This window comes from Cupressus sempervirens, chromosome 6 (genome assembly GCF_028749045.1).
Source record: "Cupressus sempervirens isolate cs-2001-9-10 chromosome 6, ASM2874904v1, whole genome shotgun sequence".
In the NCBI taxonomy this organism is placed as follows: Eukaryota; Viridiplantae; Streptophyta; class Pinopsida; order Cupressales; family Cupressaceae; genus Cupressus; species Cupressus sempervirens.
The window spans coordinates 395,511,447-395,528,701 of record NC_143123.1 but is presented as its reverse complement, the minus strand read 5'-3'; the positions used below and the strand labels follow the sequence as shown (position 1 = coordinate 395,528,701).

Here is a 17,255-nt window from a genome sequence, read left to right as displayed (position 1 = left end):
GAGGGTCATAATATTCTCACCTTAACCAGTGAAGGCAACGTTGAGTTAGTTAGCATGATCTTTGTGGAGAATCGAGGAATAATGAAATGAATAGAAGAGCGATTGCTAATGGTGGACAAGTTCATTGTCTTGTATCGTCCATACACCTAAGCATTAAAATTTGAAGAAACTAATACAAAATTGAATGATACTGACTACTACCATCTTTGCATATGAAAGACCTTATGGTTGGCACATCCCATTCATGCTCTGAGATCTGAGTATGCATAGATAATACAAGTTATCACCTACTATTGTTAGGAGAAATGAGCACAAGGAGATAGATAGATAGAAGAGAAAGAAAATTATTACTTTAGCACTCCCTATAACCAGTGATTTATTATTGTCTATATATAGATTTAGTCGTGTCTCAACTTCAATCAAAGAAAACCCTATACATGGGGCTAGAAGGTTGTGGTGAAGTTTTGAAGGAAGGATAGATAATAATAAAAGGAGAGCAAATAGAGAAGGAAATAAATGATTGAGGAAGGAAAAAACATAATTACTACGAAGGTCTTACCGTACATCATTTCCAAGAAGATAGCAAGCCAGATAACAATCAACACCAAGCATTGAAGGAAGACGAGTCAAACGTGTAATAAATTCATGAAGACATAACATACATAGTTCAACTATCTCATAAACAATTGAATAGGAGGTAATGGTAGCCAAGTCATCGCACAACCCATTAAAATTAAAGGGGAAGGACATAGACGTCATCCACGTGTAGACCAAGATCAAATTTGGTATTAAGGAATACATGCATTATTAGTGTATTAAGGTATATTTGCATTAAGGTGGGTGTGTTAATCGAATTTGATTTGGCAGTGGAATAGAGAGGACAAGTTATTTTTTAGGGTTTTGTTGTCTTGTTATGTTATTGAGCTAATTCGGTTCAGATGTGGTATTGAGAGAGGAGTGAAATCATGGAGTATTGAAAAACAAGGACCACTATTGAAGACGCTAAGCATGATAGAAAAGTATATAATATAAAGTAGCAATCTAAAGAATCTCATGAATATAAGGAGTGCATGAGTGAAAGTAATAAGTTGTGATCACTGAATAAAGAAACTAAGAAATTTAGAGAAGACTTTAGCATTAGGGAAGAAGTTTTATATACATCAGACCCATGTAATCCATTCTCTGTTAAGTGACATATATAAAGGTAGCTTTAAGAGGTGATCAACGAGTTAGAAGATTTATGATAACACCATCAATTGCAATGACTGTCAACAGAGGATGACATCCACTTGGTACATCTACAAACATTAGATTAGACCGTGGAGAGGCAGATTGAAATTGTCGAGGAAAGAGGTATCACAGAACATGGAAGGAGGAAGCATTGAACATAAAAGGGGATTAGAACATACGTCTAGCATTCATTGGAGGAGTGTATAACAATCCTTGTGGTGATATCAATGGAAATGGAGCAAGTTAGTGGAAACGTCAAAAGAAAGGACCAAAGATTGCATCTTATGAATCGAGCCCTTTATATAGGTTTAACAGTAATCTGTGCCTAGATTCAATGCATATAAACAATATATCATCAATAAAGATCCTAGATATCATCCAATGCATATAGAAGGTAATGTTGAGGTAAGTACTATTTGTCTATTTCATTATGAATATATAATTTAAACAGTATTTGCTAATGATAATGAGAAAATATATTTACACATTACACACACGCGCGCGCACACACACACACACAATACATTTCAATTAGATCTTCATTTTATCTGTTGAAAGTTTTAATATTAATATATTAAATCTGAATGTAGAATTACTTTCCAAATCATATTAATATTTAATATGGGAAAAATATTGGAATATATTTGAATTCTAAGTGAGATTAGTTTTCAAACCTCAAAATAATATTATTAAGTAAAATTAATAAGGTTATCATCTTCCAATGATGAGGTAAGGCCTACAGTGGAATGGGCTGGGTGACACCACTCGAGGTATTGGGTAAAGCCTACAGGTAATGGGTAAGACCCACGGTGGAGTGAATATCCCAGGGTACATCATACAAAGGCATCATCTTGGGAATGATGATCGGAAAAGATGAGATAAGGCCTGCGGTGGAATGGGCTGGGTGACACCACTCAAGGTACTGGATAAAGCCTACGGGTACCGAGTAAGGCCTACGATGGAGCGAATATCCCAGGGTACATCATACAAAGGCACATCTTGGGAATAATGATTGGAAAGAGGTAATGATAATAAGGGAGAACGATGAGGCCCATGATTGGGTAACAGGGCACCCTATTATAGTTTTTCCTCCATAAACCAAAATTGATGAGTTAATAAACACATACTTTTGATTGATAAGTTAGTAAATTGAGACTATAAACACCTTGTCAGGAGATTGGTTTATATATAATGTGTACTAATGATTTTTTGGTTGCAGGTTCACAATTAAGGAGATGCATAATGTGTGTTTGCATCGTGTTTGCTTCGTGTCTTCATCTATCTGCATCGAGTTTGCTTCGTGTCTTCATCTGTCTGCACCATGTTTGCTTCATGTTTTCATTTATTAAAATGTATATTTTATAAATCTTTTAGGCTTTATATGCAAATATGTTTGTATCTATGATTGTGATTTTTCTTGAGGACAAGCAAATTTTGAGAGGGGAGGATTGTGATGTCCCTGTTTTGACATGTAATTCAAATAGGTATTATATATAAAATAATACTAATAATTAAAATAATGATATTATAATATAATAATATTATATTAAAATAATATTCAGTAATACTATTATAATCATATAATATTTTATAATCATGTTAGATTTATAAAAATAGTATTATATTATAATCATATAATAATATCATATTATGTATAACGTATTATAATATAATCAATGAAATAATAATAATCTAATATAATGATATTACGATGATTAAGATATATTTCAATGTAACAATATATATTATTTAATTAATATATGTTATAACATAATTATTAATATAACTGAGCTCTCTGTAGAAGTACAAGTTGCTTTTCAAACTTGCAAAGTTTTGCAAGATAACTAGGACAAGACGTTAACTCTCATTCTTAATGTACATTATGAATTTCTCTCACATTTTGGTGTTTCCATATAAGTAGATTGTGTATATCTCTTTGGCATTATTGTCAAAAAGGGGGAGAGATATTTGTAAATTTCATGAGAGAAAGATACCATACCAAGAGATAAATGCAGTATGTCAATATGCCTGACTCGATATGTACATTGTATGGGGAACATATATGCAAAGAAAAACACACACACACACACACACACACACACACACACACACACACACACACACACACATATATATAGTTACAAAGACAAATTTTGAAAAATCTCAAAAAAAAATCAGCATGCCATGGTCAAGCTAAGTATCACACTATGTTGTACATAAGTTTTGGCTAATAAGTGTTTTTGTCACTAATGCCAAAGTGAGAGATTGTTGACATTAAGTCAAGTTTGTTATTAGTGACAACACTTATTCAAACAACAATTTAGTGTTTGCCAAGCACTAGAGTTTAGACCAAGCAGTTCAATGTTCACCTAGATTTACAATTTCTACCGAGTTAACAACTTAAGTCAAGCGAAGCCAGTGTTAACCGAGTTGAATGAAGAATAGTGTCTACCGAGCACAGTTGTGGTAAACAGGGAATGTAGTTTATACTGAGTGACACTGTATCTATCGAGTCACCAGTGTACACTAAGTTCGAAACTATGTTGAAGTGATTAGTATGGACCGAGCCTCTACTTCTACCGAGTGCATGATGATGCTGAGTAATGATAGTAGACGTCATGTATCAAAAATTCACCAAGTTAGTTTCAGAACCTGAGTATCTACATTTGGGTCGACTTTGTAATATTGGTGTTAACTTGTGTAATGGCCAACTTTGTAATAATGTGAATTGGATTGATATATATGTAATGTATTGTATCATATCCAAGTGTGAAGTAATATAATGATGTGAGATAATGCGAATGAAATGCAAGCATGCACATGTGAATCAGTAGCAGAACAAAGTGTATTGCAAGGCCATATTAGGAGCAGTAGAGTTACATTTATCACATAGAGGTGATCAGTACTTCAAGGATCTCAATCAACAATTCAATTGTAAGTCAGAGATCTACTGTTTCATCCTAACAGGTGAATCGGCTTCAAATCCTTTCATAAGGTAGACTTAACAATATTTTCTTAAATCTCTTTATCGAGTGTATACTTCATTAAATGTTTGTAAAACCTCTAAGCAGTCCTTATTGCTCCTAACAGGGTAGATCATCAGAAATGATCATTGTAAGCCTTAACAGGCCAACTTTATGCTGCAATATTAAAGTTTTGTGGGTATCATCCCCACCCTAGTTTTACTTGGAAGGTTTCTGGGTCACCAAATATTGTGTTCATAGTGTCTTATGTTTCTCTATTTCTTATGCATGCAATAGATTAGATGTATTAATGCAATTAAGTTCTGAATTTGTTAAAAGTTTTGAAGTTACTGATTCACCCCTCCCCTCTCAGTAACTTAGCTAGTCTTGAATATTTCCAATAATTGATTTGTTTATTTACCTTTTGGAGGTCTCCTTCATCTTTTCTTTATTATCAGTTGTGATCACGATTGTGCTTTTTTTAGTACATGTCACTTGTTCGTGATCTCAATCAAAATTTCATATCTTGCACAGTGGATGGTTCTTGAGGCATTTTCCCCTTTTCTTCTTTCCCTCTTCTTGTATTTCATTCACCCTCCTTCTCTCTTCTGATTTGGGGCATGCTTTTCATGGTTGGTGATTTAACCTTGTTTCTTGATCTATATCTTGCTTATCTTTCATCAAGAACCTTTTTCTAATTTGATCATATCTATCTTGTTCTTGCTTAGCCTCTCCATCATTTCGATTTCAATCCTAATGGGGCAAGAACACTTTATTGAGCTTCATTTTTTGCAAGCTTGATTTGAAATCCACCCATCTTTTTCTGCCTAGGTTGGGGTAGATGATTATTGTACCTGGGGCAAGTCAAAGTGTGAGTTGTCATTTTTTGGGTGTTGATGTTTGTCTTTTGCCTTTATATATATTTCATGAATTTTATATTTTTTGAAAACTCTTTGGGTAGACCTACAATTATAAGGCCCGTAGGGGTTTATTGTGTTCCAGGCACTGTAAGACTCCTAATGGCATGTTGAGGGAACAAGAGTTGGATGCTTACTCTTTATATTTTTTCATAAATCAATCTTTATACACACTTTATCTTATGATTCTTTGACTTAATGCACTTTTCATGTATGTGGACACACGGGTAAATGTAAGCACACAAAAATGGTCACCTTGATTATGTGCCCCAGTTTCATAATTTATGTCATGCTTGAATCAATATTTGCATCATCATTTCCTTTGATCAAATTAAATTATCTGGATTATTCAATTTATTTGAATTATTTAATTGATCATTATTATCTTACATCAATTTCCTTGATTAAATTGGAATTCATTTATTTAATTATTTTAAATAAATGGTTTGATCATCTTGATTTTTGTATTATTTAATTAAAGGAATTTCCTTCCTCTTAATAACATAAAACCCCTCCTCGCTTAATTTTATGTGCATCAATTATTATTTTAAAGAAATGATTAAATAATCGTCACACACTTTATTTTATAAGAAAAAAGGATTATTTTACATTTAAATTAAATAAAAACACCCCTCATCTTATAATTTTTATGGACTGTTACACTTCACATCTCTTAATTAAATGCTAATTGCACATTCTCTTATGTGGGTCATACGCTTTCATTTAATTTTCATTTTCCCTCCAATTTGGGAATGCCTCTTTGGATTGATATACAAAGTAGACCTCCTCCTTCATTTTGACATCATGATGATTTCTTTTGCTACAGTTAGGATGATTTCTTATGCTACGACCATGATGATTTCTTTTGCTACGGTTAGGATAATTTCTTATGCTACAATCATTATAGACATATTTGAAGCTTTCTTGGAGACTTGCAGATATCTTGCATGTTCATGATCATTCTGAATCTTTTGTTCATTAGATGTACTTGCAAAGACCAAGACTGATGTTCATATGAGAGCCACCACTTCAAACCTTTGAAGGTCTTTGCACATTGATGATAGGAAGCTATGAGTCGATTCTTGAGATCTTGCATTTTCATGGTGTTATTTTGAAGGATTTTGAGTGTAAGGATTCATAGAAGTGTGTTTGCTATTTGTCCACATTTTTCACACACAGGTGGGCCCCTGCATGTGCATTTACATGCATACCCCTGAGGAAGGGGAAGGGCTCTTCCTGACATTTCTCACCCCCCTTACCCCTCATGCATGCACATGCTACAAATATTTAAAATCTAATATACCATTTAGATTATGTAGGGTTACAAACGTAACTAGAATGACTACTAGTACAATACCCCTAAATTTATGCTTCCAATAAGATATAAGTAATAGAAATAGCCAAAAACAAAAAAAAAAAATTATGATCCATATTGAATTGGAGTGATACATTTAAAAATTTAAATTTAAATTCACATTATTAAAAAATTGAAAAAAAAAATGTGACAAAACCAAAATAAATGCAAAATTATGAAATCCTAAAAAGAATCCATATATTTTAAAAAGCGCGCTTCTAAACCGAGTCAATAAATTGCCTTCCGAAAAAACACTGTTTGGGACAGTGTGCATCCGCTCCAATCTTCGTGGAATGCATCTGCACCCTACACATTTGAAAGAGCGGCCTCGATTATATCGTCCGAGAGCAAAATATAAATTTAAAAACATAATTGAAAACATTTAGTAAACCCAGACAAATGAAAAATAATAATTGGATAATGAGGCGCAACTTGGTCCAAACTATATATATGGATTAAAAAAGACATAGTTGACTTGATAATTTGGTTAAAAAGGAAAGGACAATGCTTATATGAGATTGCTGGTGATAATGATGGAGCCATATTATTGTTCTCAACCCCCACTAGACTATCTTACTTACCCAAATTCATCACCTCAATTTCTCTGGTTCAGATCCGAACAGCGAAAGCTGGCGAGTATTTTAATGGAAAACAGGGTTTGAGAAATCCCCAGGGCGACAAGTGTGTTTAAAAAAACGCAGAAAATGTACACCGCCATTTGAAGTGAACATGGTGTGTCCCCAGAATAGGGTTTTTTTTATATGCGTCAACCTTGAAGCGCCATAATAATGCTCGCGCACAAAGAGTGATACGGCGGAGTGGAATGAGCTTTCCTTTCATGAAAACAGTCCTTTGTTCAAAGTACAACCAGTGTGGGGTCGGCCGGGCCTTTTTTTATTTCAGAAAAATACATGATTGCACGGATTAAACATCGGAGAAGACGCAAGACTCCCCTGTCGCATACGAACGTCCGGCGTGGTTGAAACCCTCCGATGGCGGCCGCGTGTCAGATCTCCCTCGGATGCCGCTGCAAACACCGTGGACGATAAGCTCAGTATTTAAAAAGAATCTGGTCAAATAATCACTGTTTAGGCCATATTTAGAGTTTTTGAGATTTGGATTGGCTGGAAGGGGGGGATTTGCAGTGTTAGGAGCGGGAGATGGGGAAGGGGTGTTTGTCGAGGTCAGGGGTTCGAGTTTCTGCGGGAGGAGTGGAAGTTGTTCATCACATTTGCGATCTGGAGAGTTAAAACGGTTTCAGGAGACTGAGAAATTGAAATGCATGCGTTTTCTTCAATTAATCTTTGTTTAAAGCTTAAATTGCATGCATTTTCTAAAATTAATCTTCGTTTAAGGAGTAGAGGTTAAATAGAGGATAGATTATTGTCGGTTTTCCCCATACCGCTGTCCATTTCCAGGTTTCACATCTGTGTCGAGTTGAACGAGAAAGTTGAGCTGCGTGATACTTATGTCGCCGTCCTGTCTCTCATCTGCCCTACCTTAAAGGATGGACATTCGGTGCGTTTTATAGTGACATTGTTTGTGCTGAACTGAGGTGAAGTGGTTTTGGTTGAGATGGATGGTGTTTTGGCTGGGAAATGGTAATGCGAGGGTTTGTAGTGTAGAGAGTCTCAGGTATGGCCAAGTCGCGGAAGGCACCAGCGGCAGGGGAGTGTTCTTTGTCGTTGAAGAGGCGCGAGGCTTCGCTAGATTTGAAGGGAGACAGAGAGGAGAAAAACAAGGCGCACGGAGGTCGCTTTCGCAGCCCTCGGTTGAGTAGAAAGAGCGGGCCCGGAACGCCTGTGCCGTGCTGGAAGCTTTACGAGAATCGATCTTATGATGCCTTTGCCCGTGGTTCCGGGAAAAATAATGTTAGTAAGGTGAACAGTCCAGGTAACGGTAATAGTGGCAAGCGGAGAAATAGTATTGATGCCGATGCATGTTTTGTGCTTTCTGCGCGAAAACTGGCGGCCAGTGTGTGGGCGCTGCAACAGCCTCAAGATTCGCGGAGGAAAAGTGCCAGCGATTCGATCTCCTCCACTATTCATCGGTTGAAAAAACAAGACCGCAGTGGCCCGCAATATTTTGAGGTCTTCATTATTTCTGTCTCCTTTTTATTTCAGAATCTCTGTCTTACTGATGGTCAGATTTAGAATAATTTCAACCTCCGAATGCATATATTACGGTAAAAATGTTTCTATGCTGTATGAAATGTGCGCATTTAAATGTTTCTGTTTTCCCTTATTAATATTTAAGAAAAGTTTTGGCTGCGTTCTCGGAGTATGTAAGTGGACCTTAAGCTACGTCTTTGTGCAGGTTCGGATCGTTTGAAAATTTGACGCAAATTTATGCTCGGGCAGTTTTTATTTATTTTAATTTTGTTTATTTTTCGGTATTTTATCTAACTAATTCAAAGTCCAAGCTTCCAGTGTTCAAAGTCCAAGCTTGGCCGTGTCACTTGTTATCGTTTAATCAAGTCGATAAACTTAGCGAAAAGCTTTCGACACCAGACAAATATTCCGTATTGATCTTAAGATTCTGGTTGGGTTTTATTTTATAATTTGCGGGAATCCAGTTCATGTTGCTTCAATGGACAGTAAGGTTACATCACTCTTACGAGATGGTTATGGGGAAGTTCTATTCCTTAAAAAAGCCAGCGCACTTAAAATATGCCCTTTGGCTTAAAGAGACATCAGGCTTCACATCTTTGTTTCTACTCCTAAATTTGCCTCTGACGAGCAATTTCGACCCTCATTTGTACGTTTACTCGTGTATGCGGAGAAGAGGTTTTTTGTCTTTCTGAAACGTCACCCTGCGATTGCTTTTCCGCGACGATCTTCTAGTCTCACTCTACCTGAAGTCAGAAGATTTTGCAGATAGGCTTATGTAGGGGATTTGAGCGTTTGTTGCCAAAATATTAGAAAATTTTTCGAGGGTTTCATTAAATCAAGGTTTTAGGTTTACCGTTAGTTTGCCCTAAAACTTTCTGGTTCTTGCTATTTTAAAGTTTGGGGAAAATCCCAGCGCATAAATATTTTCCTAGTTTTCCATTCAAAGGTTAAGTTTGCAACGCTCATCTGTAGAGGAGGCAAACGCTCGTGTTAAAAAAAATAATGATACCTTTTAAAACCTAGAATTTCTGACGCGTTGGAGATTCTCTTAAGCAAAATTGAAGAGTTTTTGTGCCTGAATGCTCGTTCTTCTGAAATTCCAAAGGATAACCTTATACTGATATGTAGATTTCTGTATGAAGTTTTTGAATCTTATCGTGCAAATATTCATTGAAGTTTGGCCCAAACATTTTTGTTCATTTTGTTACTTGGACACAAAACAAAAATATGTTCAGAGATGCTCTTTTTTCAAGGAGTGCTCTCCATGTTTTTAATAAGGCATCATAATGTAGATTTTGCATTTTTTGCTAAAAATTCAACTTATGAAAAGTAACTTGGAAGGCCTGTAGGAAACATTTATTAGTCTGGCCCAAACACTATTGTTCATTTTGCTACTTGCACGCTGAAGTTTTATATCAACTTCAGAGATGCTCTTTTCAGTACCACTCTCCAAGTTACTTAAAAATGCATCATATTCTAGATTTTACGTTTTCTTCCTAAGGATTCAATTCAACAAGAATTTAAAGAAGGTAATTTTGAAGGCCTGTAGGAAGAGCTCAAATTTTGCTTTCCTTACCCTTTTTTGGGCGCAGGGAAGAATGTAAGAGGTTCTTTCGATGAATTTGAGTGATCTTTCTTTTCTAAACTACATTCGCTTTGTATATGATAGATCATCTTACTTTCTTTTATACCATTGCAAGCTTTTGTGACCATTTAGTAGAGATTAGTATACATTCTTTACAAGCAAACATACTGGAAACCATTTACAGAAGATCAAGAGTTATCACTTAGAAATTCACTTTATATAGAAATTATCTGCACATTAGAAGCCAATTTTGAAATAGCAAGAGACAACTTAGAATTCCAAACTAGACATTCATATGAAGCTTTAAATCTAGATCTCCACGATAAAAATAAACACTGCTTACATTGCTTTTAGTGCATAATTGATTTTTTCTTTTGTTATATTCTTTTTTTTTCCATCTTTATAAATTTTTTGTAGTAGATGACGCTCATACAGTTTTCCTTTGTTAAGAAGTGCTTGACTTATCAAAAATGGTGTTTTTTCAACTAGATTTGGCTTTCTGTGTTAAGATGATTCATTTTCAGGCTTTCAGCATAGACCTCTTCTGCCATTGGGCTGCTGATTTACTTGGTTTCTTCTCCTCTATTTTGTGCGTAGATGGATAATTTTTAGTTCAGTTCCAATAGATATTCTGACTGCAGATTCATAGAACAACAGGTCAAGCTTTTGTACTGGTAGGTAGTTGAATGTGCCTATGTTTATTTAGAGGCAAATAGTGGGATGATTGAATCTCGGCATAGAGAGGAAAATAAAATTCAACCAAATCTTTCTGGACTATGGGATGACTAGCTAAAACAAAAGGTCAAGCAAAAGCCAAAGCATAAACAACAGCAGTTTACACAATTAGACCATTTAACCCTACAAAATATGTCTTTTGTATTAAGATGCACAAAGTTTTGCATGCCAATAAAAGCACCAATTTCCAATACATACGTTTATGCTGGCATTTCAACTGTAACAAATTACTGACGTGAAATATGCCATCAGACATTGCTAGCCAACTGTCAAGCTAAGCTCATCATGAATCTGGTCTGATGAAATAAAATCAGAACTCATAAAGATTGACTACTAGTTATGCCCCTAGTATTGTAATTGCACACCTTTTATCATTTATGGTTGTATGAATGGAAATAAGCCCTATTATTTTGTAGATCCCATTCTTGTGTACTTTCTTTCAATTTAATGTTGTCTATTTGTACCGATGCAGTCATGCTTGGAGGGTCCAATGAAGGACTATCCAGCCATGCAGCCTAACATCAAAGTACATAACACAGGGATATGGCTGAAAATTATTTATTTAAGCTTCAATGATTATCACCATGACTGCTACACTTTTACAATTCAAACACAAATAACATTACCAAATAACCTCAGAATTACACACTCCTCTAATAACCTCCACAATGATTACTACACTTTAGTATAACAGTTCAAACACAAACTACACTACCAAATAAATTCAGATTTACACACCTAGTGGATGCCCAAAAGAAGGTGGCAAACAAGGTAACATGTCCATGCAAGAGAGTGAATCAAACTCCAAAGGCAAGGAACCATCCTTATAGGAAAATATGGGAAGAGAAGCAATGTGGCCTCCCCTTAATGATGAATGCACACCCATAAAGGAAGCTCCTTGATGACTGAAGAAGATGAACCATGAAAATTGAATGATGTTCCTCCTTGTAGGAAGAAGTGGTGTCATAAGTGTAGTAGAGAATGCTCCCCAACTGGTAGGAAGAATCCTCAAAAGATATGATGTCACTACTCTAATGATCTCAACTATGCTGCATTATTATCTTCCTCAGGATTGCACTCCAAATCAAAATCCTTGTTTCTGGCTCACGATCTCCATCTCAGTCCGCACAGTTTCACTCTTTCCATTCACTCTCTTCCCTTATATTCATTTGATCCAATATATATAGCATCCACAAGTTTTTCCAATGGTCTGCACAGGCTCTAAGATTGTGCAAAGACCAATTCCACATGTAATATGTCATCAGACAGAGGAAAACCAAAAACCAAAAACCAAAAATAAAGAAAGTGAAATGTTAAAGTGGTGGAGATCTTCTGTGTGGTAAGACACATACATCCTCAATGGTTAAAGAAATCCGCACAATATTTTTCTACTGGTGCAAACTCCAAATAACCTGCTATAAATAGAAATAATCACAAGTGTACACAATTCTCCACTTGTCGATGCTTTCTAACCTATTTATGATCTTTTGCTCATCCAGATCACCTCATAGAGTAACATGACATTCTTCAACAATAATTCAAACCATGCTCAAAACTGTGAGCCAATTTCAAATCGATGTAAAATGTGCTAGCTTTTTCTATTACAGATTGGTAACCACAAATTCATAGACAGACAAACAACTGAAATATGCCATATACAGATTGGTAACCACAAATTCATAGACAGACAAACAACTGAAATATGCCATATACAGATTGGTAACCACAAATTCATAGACAGACAAACAACTGAAATATGCCATATGACCATTGTCTTCAATACAATGCAGGATTTCCATGAAGCCCAAGTGCTCCCATTATGCACGTTGCTGAATATTTTATCTATGTGCAGATAATCTTTGTCACTGTGTTTTACATTTTTAAGTTCTAGAGTTCTACCCAAATATCATCTCTTGCTATCAACTAGAATATAATATTAATGTGCCAAAGTTAGGTTGCATTGTCTCGAACCTTGTTGTTAGATTCTTCATTTGCTTTCTTCCAGCTTTGTCATGGAATTGTTTGAAACAGAACAGCTCTGTTTTGGTTAGATAATTCCATACTCGTAAATTTTTCTTTTTGAAATGAAGTGAAAATCCAGTCATCTAAGGTGGCAAAATGTGTTGTTATTTGTTGATGCTTCTACTTGATAATGGAATTCAGTTTCTCTTATTATTTTTTATACATGTCTAGTGTCTTGACTCAGAAATACTGGCAATTTCTGGAAATCATGTTTCTTTATTGTAAATAAACCTTGAGTATTGATTCCAGCAGCTGGAAGAACAGACCATATACACCTGTTAAGGTCATATTTTGCAGAATTTAGAAAACACAGTTTCCTGTTTCTATTTTTAACAATTTTGAACCATAAAGAAACTTTTAATTCACATATTTAGTGTTGTGATTTGTGATTAGTGACAATTTCTGGAAGTCCCGCTCTTTCTCATATAAACTGTCATTGAGTATATTTTCCAACAGCTGTAAAGTACAATCCTCAAATCTTGTAATGATTTATTGTTTAGTGTCTATGAAGTCTTGTGCTCCATTGCTCATGGATAATGGCAATTATCAGGTCCAATGGTCTGCATGGTCGTGAGATGTATTTGGGGCAGTTTGGTTATGATGTCTTAATTTTGCTTTTAACACTGCTAATGCCACTTTGCAGCCCCTTGATGCTTATGCCGAGAGTTCATATCTGTATAAGCTTGCTCTGATGAGGTCAACTAATCATGGAGCTTCAAAAAAAAAGAATGGATTGATTCCTCTTTCTACTGCTTTTTTAAGCAACAAGAGCTATCGGGAGGTATTTCATTTTCCTTTCGTGTATACTGGTGTCTGGTTGCTGTATCCACCCTTTTAAAAAATATTACAGTATTGGGCGTTATTAGTGCATAGGAAAATATTCAGAATCAAGTCTCAAAGCTACTTCTATTTCTTTGATTGCTTTCATGGATTGTGACCCAGCTGTAATTTCCTCTAGATCGATCCAGTTAAGCAAGCTACTGTAATCTCAAATCCTGAGCTCGAGAAGGCCACAAAGTGGGACTCAGGGGTTAGAAAGACTTCAGAAGATGTATTCAGAGCATACCACCAAATCAAGAACCTGGAAAATCAACAGACTACAAGTGCGTCACTTGTATTGGCTCTGCAAAATGAGCTAGCAAAAACTCGTCTGCAAGTGCAGGAGCTAGAGCATGCAGAGAAATCCTCCCGCAAAGAAGTAGATTGTTTTCTGAAAAAAATTGCAGAGGAGAGGGCCATATGGCAGAATAAGGAACAAGAAAGGATCAGGACGATGACACAAAAAATGAAAGAAGAATTGAACAATGAGAGGAAAGCAAATCGAAAGATGGAAGTGGTTAATGGAAAACTGACAAAGGAGCTTGCAGAGACAAAAATGACAATGATGAGATCTTTGGAAGACCTTGAGAAGGAAAGGAAGGCAAGGCAGCTTATGGAAGACGTTTGTGATGAATTGGCAAGAGAGATTGGGGAGGACAAAGCTGAAGTAGAGCAGCTAAAGCATGAATGTATGAAAGTTAGGGAAGAAGTTGAGGAAGAACGTAAAATGCTGCAAATGGCCGAGGTGTGGCGTGAAGAAAGGGTTCAGATGAAACTTGTAGATGCAAAGCTTGCACTGCAAGACAAGAGTTTGGCTTTGGATAAGCTGCGGGGAGATTTGGAGGCTTTTATAAATTCAAGAATGATATCTCAAGGCAATGGTTTTGTACACGATGCTGCTGCAGATTTGCGAGATGCTAAATTGCTCCGGGAGGCTGCTTGTTCATTACAGATTCAAGATATGAAGGAGTTCTCATATCAACCTCCAACTTCAGAAGATGTTTTCTCTGCCTTTGGTGATTTACAACAATACAATGGAAACAATGACTCATCTGATGGTAGGACTGGATGGGAACCGGAGGATGGTTGTTACAGCCCCAGGAGCCATACCTCTAAGATTCTTACTGTAACTCCTGAAACTCATGCATTCAATAGAAACTTAATTAGAAGCCACCAAGATAGAAAGGTCAGAGGGGGGGACAGACAAACACATCCACAGGATGATGGAGTAAAAAGAAGAGAAGTCGGTGATGAAGAAGAGACTGAATGGGACTATGCAAGTAGTGGGGATGAGGGAGGCTCTAGCAATTCTTTTCAAGAGAGCAAAACCTCTATAAATGGAGATGAAGCAGATGGTAGCTTTTCAGAAAGTGAAACGGACTGGGAAGAGAATAAAGATTCAGCTGTTGTCATCACAGAAATTGAAGCATACTCTCCTAAAGCAGGGCAATTGAGTACCAAAGGTCAGCTTTGGGGGACAAATGTTGGTAAGGGAGAAATATATAAAACAATTTCCATGGAGAACAATTTTTCAAACACTAAAAGCATGGTCACAATGACCTCACCTGGCCAACAGTCTGTGAATGGTGTGGTCAGTCCATCCAATGGTGGAACATGGAGTTCACCAGATGCAGGCAACCCCCATATTGCTAGAGGCATAAAAGGATGTGTAGAGTGGCCTAAGGGAATCCAGAAGAATAGTCTGAAAGCAAGGCTTTTGGAAGCAAAGATGGAAAGCCAAAAATCCCAACTTAGACATGTCTTGAAGCAGAAACACTAGGTGGTCATTAAACTTCCAAAGATGAGTGCATGTTTGATAGAATATTATCCCTGTATCTGGTGTTGGCTATTTAGCTATCACTGAACTTCAGATAGCTAATAGGTGGTCATTAAACTTCCAAAGATGAGTGCATGTTTGATAAAATATTATCCCTGTATCTGGTGTTGGCTATTTAGCTATCACTGAACTTCAGATAGGGAACCGTCCTGCAAAGTGATCATCAGTGGGCTGTCACTGTAGAACTCGGGAATGTCAAGCACAAAGGCATCCAGGTCGGTGTAATTTTGGCTATCTACTTGCAATCATATTTGGACAGTCCTGTTACTTGAGATGTATTCTTGTTTTGGATTCAAGAATTTCATCTTTTCCTTTCATGGATTCTAGTCTGCGCTTTACAGCAGATTGGTGACAATAAATCCAAACTAGCTGTGCCACTGGAACATGGGGTACAGTTGCGATGGTAAGCAATGGACGTTCGAAATTGTATTAATAATAAATTTTGATTTTTTAGTAGAAAGCCTTGGGAAATCTAAAATTTAAGGTATCTTTTATAAATGCCTTTTTTTGTTGCCATCTTCCTAATTAATTTTACTTAATGATACATATGCTAAGACATGATCACCAAGCTGAACAAGCAGCTCAGATTTTCTTAGTCTGAGAAACTGAATAATTAGCAATGTTATTAGTAAACAACTGCCTAGTGTATTGCAGTTGTTGAAGAAATGCTCTCTATAATTCGAAACCATAGATAGGAATCCAGTGCTCCCTTCCGTCTTTATTTCTTTTTGCAGCAGAAAATGTTATTAATGACATGTTCATCTCTGCTACCAAATATAGCTGCTAGTTGGACCTGGCAAGGTGACGACTCCGAGTTTAGTCAGATGCTCAATGGTTTGGCTGCTGGCATGGACACTGGAAGGCGAAAAGCTAATTTTTATTTCTATTTTATAAAATAGCATTCATTAAGTACGAATGGTCTATTTTCATCTATTGCATTCAAGTGATGTTTGTAGGATGAAGCATTGAGACTAAGCAGCCAATATCATTCTGACTCAAATGTGCTTTGACCGGAGAAATGATCAAAACAAATTGTAGCAGCGCTTATAAAATATAAATGAACACATTTAACCTAAATATACAGTTAATGCTTGTAAAACATCATAAATTATTTCCACTCTATCCACCACTCTTTGGTTATCAACATTCTGTTTTTGCTAGTTGTTGAATGAATGAAAGAATTTTAATGACTTCCACGAGACTAGCAGTCTAGGGACCAAGAGAAACCTATTTAATCTGCATGCTGAATATTTTCCATGTTGACCCTTCTATTGTGGATACAGAGTACAAAAGTTGTTTTCTGTAATCTTGCTATTTCAAAAAGTTCATTCAGATTGTTCACCTTTAAGTTGTCTTTAAATTGACTGCAAATATCTTGATATGCTGCACATTCTTGATAAAATGCCATTCCATTTCCACCACCCCTTTGTTGCAAACATTATGGTTCTTTCCTCCCACAACTTTTGGATACATTGTTCACCTACCAATTTTACATCTCAAATGATAGAGCTGGTCCTCACTTGAGCAATAAGAATTTTGACCTTTCTTTTAATTGTAGATCTTTAATAGTCTTTATTATGCTTCTACATGGGATTAAATTCTGACACAATAAGATTTTTTCATAACCTATTTGTTTTGTGCACATGGCAGACTTGAATTTTTTAATCACTCACTTTTTAAGG

At 36.1% G+C, this 17,255-nt stretch overlaps 1 protein-coding gene across 2 annotated transcripts; it reads left to right on the top strand.

Annotated features, from left to right (window-relative positions):
• The first annotated feature begins 6,937 nt into the window (after window positions 1-6,937).
• Window positions 6,938-16,033, top strand: LOC149552725 (uncharacterized). Of its 2 annotated transcripts, none has more exons than XM_089788273.1 (3): window positions 6,938-8,554; window positions 13,561-13,698; window positions 13,876-16,033. In XM_089788273.1, exons 1-3 carry the CDS (start codon window positions 8,102-8,104, stop codon window positions 15,514-15,516), a joined length of 2,232 nt encoding a protein of 743 aa, XP_089644399.1. In that variant the 5' UTR covers window positions 6,938-8,101; the 3' UTR covers window positions 15,517-16,033. The 2 variants fall into 2 exon arrangements, with proteins under 2 accessions (XP_089644399.1, XP_089644400.1); XM_089788274.1 differs by lacking the exon at window positions 6,938-8,554 and adding an exon at window positions 8,660-8,780.
• The last annotated feature ends 1,222 nt before the right edge of the window (window positions 16,034-17,255 follow it).

Bases quoted from the DNA above. Each gene is read 5' to 3' on its own strand.
- LOC149552725 (XM_089788273.1), top strand. From the start codon at position 8,102: ATGGCCAAGTCGCGGAAGGCACCAGCGGCAGGGGAGTGTTCTTTGTCG. The intron at 8,555-13,560 runs GTCTTCATTATT...GCCACTTTGCAG, and splicing joins GTGGCCCGCAATATTTTGAG to CCCCTTGATGCTTATGCCGA. The intron at 13,699-13,875 runs GTATTTCATTTT...AATTTCCTCTAG, and splicing joins GCAACAAGAGCTATCGGGAG to ATCGATCCAGTTAAGCAAGC.